The 12,779-nt window shown below is 39.2% G+C and overlaps 1 protein-coding gene across 4 annotated transcripts in view; it reads left to right on the top strand.

The window, feature by feature from the left end:
* Positions 1-11,959, top strand: part of ASB9 (ankyrin repeat and SOCS box containing 9) — a 38,117-nt gene extending 26,158 nt beyond the window's left edge. For all 4 annotated transcript variants that reach the window (XM_063449084.1, XM_063449102.1, XM_063449111.1 and 1 more), the window contains 3 exons: positions 6,541-6,675; positions 9,534-9,725; positions 11,835-11,959. In XM_063449084.1, the coding sequence (XP_063305154.1) occupies positions 6,541-6,675; positions 9,534-9,725; positions 11,835-11,959 (452 nt within the window). The remainder of the gene's footprint in view (positions 1-6,540; positions 6,676-9,533; positions 9,726-11,834) is intronic.
* The last annotated feature ends 820 nt before the right edge of the window (positions 11,960-12,779 follow it).

The following is a 12,779-nucleotide window of genomic DNA, read 5'->3' as shown; positions in this document are numbered from 1 at the left end:
AATAAATATTATAAAACCCACTGATGATACTTATGTGAAATACTCAGACCCCACACACATTCTGGGTGATGAATATTACATACAGCGATAGTAAAGAGGTAGTGAGAGAAACTTATGTGCCAAATTAAAACAATGATCTGTGGCAAAATAATGCTGGGAAATTCACAACAAATATACTTGCACAAACAGCTTCACAGTCATCGAATCTACAAATAAATAGACAGAAAAAAAACTAGTGCAATATGTAAAGTAAAATCACAATTAATAAAAAAAGAATGCTCAGAATTGGAAACTAACAAGATCTGAGTGGTTAAAGTACCACTCTCCACTATAGAGCTCTGGGGGGATCAGACCCTAGTGAGCGTGGGATTCGATGGATACACTTGCAGCCAGACACAAGGTAACAACATTTATTAAGTATTCCTTAAAAACAATGTAGCCCAAATTCGTTGGGTAGCCATATAGCTCATCAGCATGCAGTCATTGAACAGTCCGTCCGAGGTTACTCAACTTTATATGAAGAATCCTCTGCTGGCTTGACTGCTTGCTTCGGTACACTGACACACCACTTCCTATTTCCGATCACGTGACTAGTTTCACCCCTCCCCTTGGGGCTTTCTCAAACACGGAATGTATCCTCCGACACTCTGTTCACACTATATAGCATGGTTCATCCCCCGAACCAACTCCATTATGCACAATTGTCCTAATTAGTCCTACCTAGCTCCACTTTACAGAGAAAAGCATTAAAACCAAAAAAGAAAGAAAATAGAAATAACCCCCCGAAACTTTACATAAATAGAAAAATATTATATATTTAAGAGACACATGATCAAAAAGCTTTTTTCTAACCCCGTAGTGACCGCGGACGTACCTGGTACGTCAGCCAAAAAACTGTTGTTAACGACCGCTGACGTACCCGGTGCAAAATGCGACATAGGCCCAGCAAACCAATCTGGCAAATTTCAATGTGCAAACATGGTGTAACAGCTACCCAGGTAGAGAGAGGGTATCAGCCGTTGGAGACGTCCTTTTCCCTGCAAGCTGCTGTGTAGAAGTCAGGCTGGTATAATCCCATCCACGATATCCAGAGAGAGAGTCAGGTTCAGCTGTAGAAAGAAGCAGGATAATATTCCCAAATAATCCCCTTTCAAGAACGAGACGAGGCTACGTTTTGAAGGGTCAAGAAGAACTGAGAACTGGGATGCCCAGCCTGCTTTTTATTACAGTCAGGTACAAATAGAACACACCCAGGGGGAGGTTGAAAATAACCAATTACATACAAGGTTCAACCCACACATCCCCTCCCCTTAGATAACCAGTTAACACAATTATACTGTACACATTTTTACCCAAGTTCTGGATGTACCCCATAGCTCTTATTCAGGGGGACAACATATCCAAAAATCAGTTCATTCGGATAAACGGTTCGGGAGTTATAGGGTTCCAAAGATTTGACCGACTGAACAGACCAACTAGCCGAAAACAGTTCCATAAGTTTTGGCCTTGCGGTCGGTCCCCGTTTGTACGGTGAAAGGATATGAAATTCGTGCCATCCAGTCGAATCTCGGTGGTCGCTAGAATCCCCATAGTCTATTAAGTCTTTCTACCGAACGGCGGAACGTTCGGTAGTTTCAGTACGCATTTACGGAGGTCTGGAGGACTCACCGGTGTTCGCCTGTTTGCATATCCGTTTTTAGTTCCACGCGACCAAAGTCAAACACCGCTGTTCGTGCGCAAGATGTGAACACGTGTAAAGTCCCGAAATGGCGGCCACCCAGACACTGGGACAAAGGGAATGTTAAAAGACACGAACGGTTTTTAATACCGAATCTCAGCAAGGCAGTTACACATTTTCCAGGTGTCCCTAGTCTCTGTACAGCCCAATTAAAGAGCCAGAGACAGCATAATAAAAATCCATTAAGCCCAGATAGTTTTTAAAGTGCAATATGTCTGACCATAGTCACAGGGCAGGAGGTTAGCGATAAGCCCTCTCCAATGTCCAGTGGCAAAAGGCAGTTTGTCACACATGGAAAAGGAGAAAGCCCTACATTTGACCCTGGTAAGTTTGCCCATAAAACCTGTACATTGGAGGCACTGTTGTACTCAGGAGATGTTGCTTAACACATATTGGGGTGTTCTTTGGCAGTAATACATAACAGGAGTTGAGAATCCATGCCTACCCAAAAGGTTGACAAAGACTGGTGGTAGAATTAGTGCATGGAAAGTGTTAAAATACCACCATTTGAAATACCCTAGGGTGTCTACTTTTCAAAAAAATATGGTTTGATAGGGTAAATTACATTGGCCGGCTTCTAAAATGTCCCAAATAGGACATTGGTGCACGACGACCAGCTGTGAAAATTCAAAGTTGGAAAACTGGAATGCGCACCCTCCAAATAAGGTATTTTAGCCAATAGAGAACCTGACACACCAGTACATGCGTAGTATCACTGTACTCAGGAGATGTTCTTGAACACATATTGGGGTGTTCTTTGGCAGTAACCCTTAAAGTTCTCCGTACATGTATACTTACATTGCTATGTGTGTCAAAAAAACACCAATTAGTATATTTGGCATAGATGGGCAAACAAAAAATTGTCACCCCTCATATGTTCTGCCCACCCAGTTCTGCACAAAGTGTCTTTTATGTTAAAAGGCAGTGTGTTTACATTAAAAAGCCTGCAGGCACAGGCTATAGACTCCAGAACCACTACATTAAACTGTAGTGGTTCTGGTGACTATAGTGGCCCTTTAATGTGAGGCAGATTAGAGGTTAGTGCCACTAATAATATGTTGGATTGCCTACTTACCACCAGATGAGGACAAAAGGATGATGGGCTCAGGCTGCAGGTCTGGTGTAGAAGAGGTTCTCTGGATACTGTTTGTAACAGTGCTCACAACAATTAACGAACAGGAAACGGCTCCATTTTTGGGGCCCCTTACACAGCTCAAGGTCTGGGCCTGACCGTGAGTATGCCTACAAGGCCCACCCATAAGTCCACCTACATGGCCCACCCATGAGTTTGCTCACAGGGAGTGGAGTGTATGTGTGTAATGGATGTTATGTGTTATTGTAGAGGATGTAATGTGTGTGGTCTTATGGAATGTAGTGTATAGGGATACCAATTTGTATGAGGAATGTAGTGTGTGTGTATAGGCGATGCAGTGTGTGTTTGTGTGTAAGGAATGCATTGTGTATTTCTGGATGTGTGTGTGTAAATAATACAAGGTGTGTTTCTGTGTATGAAATTTAATGCAGTGTGTGTCCGTAATGGGTGCATTGAGTGTGTGTGTGTGCATTGAGAGATGCATTTTGTTTCTGTGTTTGTAAGAGAAGCAGTGTGTGTGTGTGTGTGCGTGATTGATGCATTGTGTGTTTAGGCGTGTAAGGATGCATTGTGTATGTGTTAAGTGTAAAAGAGAGGGTTTGTGGGGTAAGATAGTGCTCCTCCTGTCCCTTAGTGCTCTCTCCTCCCCTCCTGTCCCTTAGTGCTCTCCCTTGTCCCCCTGTCCCTTAGTGATATTCTCTCCCTACCCCTCCATCCTTAGAGCTCTCCCCTGCCCCTGCTCCTGCCCCTGTACCTTAGTGGTTTCTCCCCTCTCTTCCCTGTCCCTCAGTGTTCCTTTCCCCTCCCTGTCCCTTAGTGTGCCTTCCTCTCCCCCCTCCCCCTTAGTGGTCCTCCCGCTGCCCCCCTCTTAGTTGTCCTCCCTCTCTACAAACCCTTTAGTGGTCCTCCCTCTACCCCCCTTTAGTGGTCCTGTCCAATCTTCTCCATATTGTGCTGGAGATTCATAGGGGACGTAAAACAAACACAGGCCTGGTCCCTACAACCTGTAGCTAATCCTCCCTGGGCAAAAAAGAAACCTACCAACAAGAATCCTGTAATCTGCCTAAGCAATAACCTCGTCAATAGTTACACAATGGAGACACAAAAACACTCAATCAACAAAAACGATTACAACAACCATAATCTTTGTCTGCTATTTCTTCATGTATTTTATTTTTCCAAAAAAATAAAACTAAGGAGAGAGCAGCAAACAAATTCAATAAAAGCTGACTTTATTATGAAAAAAAAGTTGTTGTTTGCATAGTTCCATTTCATTTTTTTTTTTTAAATAAACCCACTTGCGATCGCTGAACCACATGCATTAACATTAAACAGGGCAAAGATTTCTAAAATATACACTGCACTTCCTTTAAAAGCAATAGGAGGACTAAAGCTGTGTACAACCTGTTGAGCTACTGTATTTAACCTGCAATGCCTTTTGTGATGACACCTTACCCTGTTTACCTTCTGTACCCCCAACCCTTTGTCAACAAAATAAAAATTGTCAAATTAAAAAAAAAAAAGCAATAGGAGGACCAGGATTGGCTGAGGGATCTCATCTACTTCCTTGTCTCCGCATAATTTTCATGTTAACCGCAATGCGTAAACTACTGAGATGTAAAGGTTTATTTTTCTTCTTCATTTTAAAGGTTGCTAAAAGCATAATAATACATGTAGTGATTATAATGCAAGGTTATACCCTGGCTTCATTCCCTGATATGGGAAAAAAATATTTTACATCAGGTTACCACTTACCTGGTTCACTTCGGGCTCGGAGGTGCAACAATCGAAGGCTGAATGACATTTAGCATCTGCAGAGCTGCAGAAACTGGATGCAGATACTGGAATTCATTCATTGGCCGGGAGCGTCTTCGGAGTGTTCTCAGACGATGAGAGAGTGTCTATACATAGAATATGCACAGAATTACCAAGAAAACTTGGAACTGTTGCTCTGGGCTGGCTAAGGAAAGCGACCAAAAGTGGAGTTACACCTTTGGCAGCTTGCTTCAATATCTCAGTATGTGCAGTGTTTCATACCATGACCACTTTAAAAACCCCTTAAATGCATGAGATTCAGAAATCTGTAAAGAGAGTGTTGGGGGTGGGGTGGTCTCTTTTTATAATAGGTGGAAATACACTGCACACGCAACATGGCCTTAACACCTATGTTCCGCTCTCTGTGACTAGGATCCAATCCTCAACCACAATATCCTCAGAAAATACGTCTGAAAATGTGTCCCAGTATGGTAACTGCAGCCTGTCCCAGCACTCAAAAAATGTAGAGCTGAGGTATCTGTTATTTATCGGGACTCTCCGGGCAAGACAACTCATTAAATACATTTTAAGGTTTTGGCCTTAATAATATGTTGCTCATATCTGTAGTTTAAAAAAAAGTTTTACAGAAGTTCGCACCTTATGCCTTCCTCCTTAGCCACACCCCATTCCAGGAAAAATACTTCCTGTTCAGTGTATGTACACAGCTCAGCCACTGACAACAGTGAGAGAGGAGAACTAATTTATGCTAAGCAGCTTGCTGAAACGCTTTATGTGTGAAAAGTATGTCCTTTTTTTCATTTTACATAAAGCGCAGACTTCAATAGAAATTGACCCTTAAAAAAAAAAAATAACATTGTTACACCCCCCCGGCTTTCATTCAGACAACAGGCAATGTTGCTTCCTGGTTGTTTAGCTCAGTGTAGCTAAACTGAACAGGTAGCCATTGCCTAGACTGAGCACCTATCTTGCAAATGCATTGAAATGTCTGTGATTGGACAGCCATAGACAGTCTGGGCAGGGTTAGAATGACTGGCATCGGTAATTCTGTCACACTTGTCCAGATAGCAGATTTATGTTTAGAAAATCTATCTTTGTATCTTTGTGTTGGTTGTCCCACACACAAAAAAAACCACAAGGACATTTCAAAATGTACACAGCAACGCTTGTGTTGCATGTCATAAACTACAAAAAAGACAAACTTGTTAATGCTGATCTCCCAGTGACTAAACATACAGGTGGTACACACAAAAGAGGCGATTATCCTTGTATTAAGTGTATCGCATGTCACCCTATGAACCCCCTCACAATGGAAGAAAATATTCTATTTTATGACATACAACACATGCTTTGTTGTGTTCATTTTTAATCTCTTGTGGTTTATTGTGTGTGGACAAACAACACAAGGATTCAATGATAGATTTTCTAAACAAATATCTACTATTCGAACAGGTGTGAGAGAATTACAATACCTGCCCATTTTTTTTGTTTAAGTGACATACCCACATACAATGTGGGTACCGTATGTCACTAGTACTACCCACATTTCAATTTGAGTGACTTCAACATGAAAGCACACTGGAGTTTTCATGTTGAAGTCACTCGAATAGAAATATATCAGCTTCTGCCAAGACTAAAATTGCTCATATTAAATCGTTCCAAACTGTTTAATTGACTGTTATCACATCGGCCGATATTAAATCAAAACTGCAGTAAGATTATAACTGCATGTCTGTCTGTTGTTTCTTTGATTGTCTGCAGTCTGATTGTGGGTTGAATGTGTAAGCTGAATTGTATATTAAAAGTTAGCCGATGAAAGCAGACAGTTCGGTAACCATATTAATCTCAGGGTTAAAAAAATTAGCATTAACAAAAATATGTATAAAGATCTTCTATACAATATGTGTAAAAGTTGTTGATTTCTGGTTTTTTTTAGGTTATTCTGACTGTGTGGAATCCCTTTCTCTGGCTGGGGCCAGCGTACAGCAATCCATCAGTCACTTAGGATCTCCGCTTTACATGGCCTGTGAGAATCAAAAGGTGGACACTGCCAAAAAACTGCTCGAGCTAGGTGAGTGTAATACAACACATTATTATTATAATTATTATTATGATATTTATAGAGCACCGTCAAATTCCGCAGCGCATGTAGTTGTAACCAGACAAGTTGGACACACAGGAACAGAGGGGTTGAGGGCCCTGCTCAATGAGCTTACATGCTAGAGGGAGTGTGGTAAAATGACACAAAAAGGTGAGTATAGTATTAGACTAGTGACAGTTGTAGAAGAGGAATCAGTTGGGAGCTATTAACAGTTTAATTGATACGCTTTTATGAAGAAGTGGGTTTTTAACGATTTTTTGAAGGAGTGGAGACTGGGTGAGCATCTAACGAAGGAGGAGAGCGAGTTCCACAGGAACGGTGCAGCCCTCGAGAAATCTTGAAGGCGAGCATCAGAGGTGGGAGTACGGACAGAAGATAGACGTTTATCATGTTTTTCATGTTTATCATGAAAAGGTAATTCCTACCGTTTAAATGACCAGTACATGTGACACATTACAAGGGGCTAAAATATTATAAAGCAACATAAAATCTTTCAGATGGATTCCTTTTCTAATTATATCTATACATTGACCAAGTTTCAGTTGCATTGCTTAGCCCATAAGGTGGTCCCACTTAACTTCCCCTGATTTTTATTTTTCAGAAAACCTGACCTCTCTGCCAGGGCTCCATTCAACCCATATGCATCTCTGCATAGAATCTTTAATTGCAGCCCATACTTTTCCTTCAAGAGGTGCACCTAGGTTTCCTGCCATCTGTTGCAAAACTGCATGTTGGCATCCTTCCGTGGATTGATGCATTTTTGTGTGCTGATTGGAACGTCCCCTTACCTTTTATGTGCACCTCTTGGTCTCCTTGCTTGTCTCTCCTAATCCTCTCTTACCACCTTGCATGTCTCTTAACTCCCCTGTACTCTTTTTGTCCCTATTGTGTATCTCATATCCTCATTTCTGTATCTTACTTCCCTTTTGTGTCTCTTTGCCACTATTACTGTCTCATATGCCATTTTGCCCTTTTGTTGTCTCTTCCCTCATTTTTATATCTCCTCCCTTGTGCTTCTCTTCACCTTCTTACCCCTTTTGTGTCTCTTACCCCCTTTGTCCCTTGTATATGTATTAACCCCCTAAATGCTCTTTATTCCCTCCCCTTACCCTATCTCCTATAGTAGCGAGGTTTCGTAGAATGAAAGTAGAGGATCTTCATATTCTCTGCCCAATCTAACAGGGAGATGCTTCCTTCACATGTTTGTTTAGTAGCAATCAGAGAAGGGGAGAAAGATATGAGACTTCTGATCACACTAAGTGCACTAGAGGGATTTTAAAGATTGCAATATAAAATTGTAATGTCCAGTATAGCACTAAATGCGGGCATTGTTTATATATTCCATGGCGTTTTTTGAAAAATGCATTCTAAGAATGTAAGTTATTTGACTTTTTAAATCTATTTTTTGGCACATGCTATTAGATCTTAGCCTGTTTGAAGTTTTCTATCTATACTGCGTTATTATTTATGAGCCATTACAAATACACACAGCTTTAAAGGGACACTGTAGGCACCCAGACCACTTCAGCTCATCGAAGTGGTCTGGTTGCAAACTCCCCTTAACCCTAGATTATGAATTATTGCAGTTTTTATAAACTGCAATAATTACCTGCTAGGGTTAACTCCTCCTCTAGTGGCTGTCTCCCAGACAGCCACTAGAGGGACTTCTGGGCTTGAAGGTGACTTTTGGTCGCCTAAACGATGCTGGACATCCTAACACTATGCATGAGGACTTCCAGCATCACCGGAATCCCCATAGGAAAACATTGAATAATGCTTTCCTAAAGGGAGATCTAATTTGCCGCGCATGCAAATTAGATCTCCCCTTCCAACAGCCGGCGGACGTGGGTGGGGGAGGAGCATGGGCAGAGCTGAGTCAGCGCCGAGGTAGCCAGGTAAGTGACAGAAGGGGTTATTAGCCCCTTCTGCACCACAGGGGTGGGCCTTGACAAAGGGGGGAGCTATAGTGCCAGGAAAACAAGTTTGTTTTCCTGGCACTATAGTATACCTTCAATAATCTCCGGTCATACTCTCTCTCCATTGGGATCCCGTTATCTCAGTCCCAAAATTAACATCCAAAAACATTTATCTGGCAAAACATATGCCTAAATACCAAATACCAATAATATTGATATTGGGATGAAAGTTTACTCTGGTACCTGAAGGTTAACATGCTCAACATATATGATGGAGCTTAATACAATTATTTTTACATTAAAAAAAATTAGTCAATAAAATAAAAACAATATCTGAAATTATAATGAAAGCGTCTATTCTAATTAAGGCCTCGATTTAATATTTTTGGATCCATTTAAAAAAAAAAAAATTAAATATTTTTGGCTAAACTTTTAAAATGTTTTGATAAATGAACCTTGTTAAACAAAAAAACTCAAAATATATTGACCTATTTTGATATATTGATATATATTGCTTTTACATATGGAAGAATTTTTGGTATTTTAATATTTAGAAAAAAAAAAAAGTTTCTCCAAAATACTAAATCATTTGAAACCACATTGTAAAGAGCCACATGGTTTGTTTTTTTGGTTTTTTTTTTTTTTTTTTACTAACAGAAGCTCTTTAGCTTTACTTCTTGGTGGCGAAAACTATTTTGGGAACCTAACTATGCAAGTACCTACAATTAAATAAATAAAATGCCCTTTACAAGTTCATCTTCTAAGACTGCTACTAATACATATAGAAAACAAGAGTATTCAGAAATACATTTTTGAGCCTTGTGATGAAACGCTTATTTGTACAGCGCTACGGAATGTGATGGCGCTATATACATAATAAAATAATAATAATTTGTATGTTTGTATTTATAGGAGCAAGTGCCAATGTTGGTAAAGACTTGGACACACCTTTACACATGGCTGCAAGAACATCTAATGCTGATCTGGTTAATTTGCTCATTGACTTTGGAGGTGACACTCAATTGAAGAATGCAGAAGGAAAACGCCCGTCAGAATTAGTTCAACCAAACTGTCCTGTAAACCTAGTGTTTAATAAAAGAGAAGGTAGAACTGAACCATAAAATGTATTTGGAGATCTAGATGTGTGCACTTGTTTTTTAGTCATATTGCAATTAGCTTGAATTTAGGCCAATAGGCAGGACATCGAATTAAGTAACTCTATGGCCCCATATGGGCGTCTAACTGAACAAACAAATATAGAGTTTTTTTTGGCTCATGCTATTAGATCTGAGCTTGTTTGAACTTTTACAACTATGCTGAGGTTATTTAGAAGTCATTGCAAATACACACAGCCTTAAAATCTGTTGATGGTTAAGGGACATCCAACAAATGTTTATTTGCTTCACAGATCAAGTGAAAAGTGATATATATATATATATATATATATATATATATTTTTTTTTTTTTTATAAATCTAGCAGTTTTTTTTTTTTTTTTTTTACTGGTACTTAGGTCCATTTTCTCACTTCATCCGTGAAACAAATGGCAGGAAAATGTGTAATCAGTGTGCTACAAGATATATCCTTTATATTATGTGTATATTCCTTAGGTGAAAATTCCTTAGGTGATTACCAATAGCATCACTGTGGGTGTGGTTTCTTTCCAGGTAACCATTTTAGTATTTGGACTCTAGATGGCAGTCTTGTCCCACTAAACATACCTATCCAGGAAAGAGTTAACTTTTCCTGGTGGCTATTTTGACGTCATTTTCGTTATCTATATGGTGGCTATAATTTTATATTTTCTGTCAGATCAAGAGGTTTTCTTCAGACTATGCGTCTCCATATTCTGTAGTAATTCCTAATATGACCGCTTGTAATACTACAATTGAACTCAAAACTTACAATGGGACTTTGTACATATAGAAAGTGAAATTAATTATTTAATCTTCTCTGTCACCTATGTCTGGGTTTAGAATTTATTCTATTCCATTAGCATTTTAGACAGTCTGTCCATCCCCCGTTCTCAATGTCTTATCTCTTTGTTGTTTATACTACACATTCTTAGCCCTGGCTCAGTTTTAGAGAAAGGATAGAAATTTTGTGTCTCTTTTGTTAGCTTGAAACTAACAAAATGGAGTCTGGTATGTTCAGATTACTTCAGAATATATACTTTGTATTTCTATCATAGCACAAAATGTCTGCCGATATAAATACCCTGACAACTTTCATAAATTAACCTGGTTACACCCCCTTGGCTTTCAAGCAGACAACCTGCACTGCTAGTTCCTGGTTTGTTTAACTCAGTGGAGCTAAACTCAAGAGGCAGCAACTGAGCTGCATTGGGAAATCTGTGATTGGACAGCAACAGAAAGTCGAGGTGGATTAGAAGGGGAGGGCTTGCCAAGGCAGCAGACAAGAGAACTGACAGTTTTACAAACTGTTTTTAATGCATAATTAAATACATGCAAGCTTTTATTAGGGGTATGTCTATTAAACAGAGATTTATATTCATTTTGCATTTGGGCTGTGGAGTGTCCCTTTAAGTCAGATGAGATAAGATAAATATATAATAGAAGACATGGGTGGAATTTCACAGGATTAAAGTGACACTATAGGTGATCTGGGTCCCTGCCCCCCTTAGTCCTGCAATTTAAAATATTGCAGTTTTACAGAAACCATATCATTGTGTAAGCCTGTTTATGACCCTATAGTGTACAATTTCTAAAATCAGAAAAAAATATTTTATCAGATTCTATGATGATTGCTAGTTTTTTTTTTTTTTTTTAATAATAGAAACTCACCAATTCTATATCAATATTTTCTAATTATATTCAGGATTCTGTAGGTCATGTGACACTGTGAGTTAATTATGATCCTTTCTAAATTCCATTTTAGATAGTCATGCTAGACTGTTTGCCATTCCAGCTTCATTATACCGCTGGTAATATAGAAAACACACAAAGTTCTATGAAAGGAATTAATTACAGAAATAGTGATACCAATAAGCTGCAATTTAACACCTATGAAAAGACCTACTGTGAAATAGAATTACAATGTATACATTTATCATATCAATAAATTTAATAGACTCTTCCACTTTGCAAACATCTACTTATGTTATACATATATTAATAAATGTATCATTCTAATAATAAAAAAAAAAAACCACAAATCTGATTTATTTAATTTTTTTTATGGATTTTTTCCCCAGGACCGCTGAGTTTGAAGCAGATATGTCGCCTCTGTATTAGAAAATGTTTTGGACAAAATCAACATCATAGAATGTCTGAGATTCTACTTCCAGAAACATTAAAATGCTTTCTTTTATACAGATAAATTATTAATCTATTTTTATAGTAATTAAATTGAACAACTGCCAACATACCTCTCAACTGACTTTACATTTTTCAAGAAACAGTTTGCATTGTAAAGACTGGGTATAGAAGCTTTAAGCTTTGTGCTGGGAGAATATTGGGGATCAGTGGGGGAACTAGCAAAAGTCATTTTACTGCACCATTGACATGTCTTTAATAGGCTTAATTATTTAAAATATATTTAGTAACATAACAGGCATCTACTTCATGAATAATATTCATATACTTCATCTGATGTCCAAGGCTATGTTCAACTAGCACAACATATTTTACACATATAGGGGTACAATCTGCATAAGTGATTAAAAGGCAGCTTAAAAGGTAATTACTTTGATTTAAGGGGCACTGCAAGCTACAGTTGATTGTAGTAGTTATGGTTCTATGAAGTTTTTTATAAAGTCGTTTCGGGGTGCTTTGGCAAAAACACTCTGCAGATCGATGTATAATGCAGATATTACATCTGACATCCAAATGTAATGATAGACAGAGTGCTGAGTTCTAAGCAGGGCCGGCCTTAGGCATTTGGGCGCCCTGTGCAAAAAATCTTCACAGCGCCCCCCCTTCCCATCCCCCCCTCCCCCACTCCTTACCCCTTCCCACACACCCTGTCACACACACACACACGCAGACAGTCACACACACACACACACGCGCAGACAGTCACACACACGCGCAGACAGTCTCACACACACACACACACATAGGCAAACAGCCACACACACAGGCAGACAGCCACACACACACACACAGTCAGACACACACACTCACTAACAGACAAACAC

The sequence above is a fragment of the Pelobates fuscus genome, chromosome 1 (assembly GCF_036172605.1).
Source record: "Pelobates fuscus isolate aPelFus1 chromosome 1, aPelFus1.pri, whole genome shotgun sequence".
Taxonomy (NCBI): Eukaryota; Metazoa; Chordata; class Amphibia; order Anura; family Pelobatidae; genus Pelobates; species Pelobates fuscus.
Note: the sequence above shows the minus strand (reverse complement) of the source record. Positions and strands in the feature narration are given on the sequence as shown.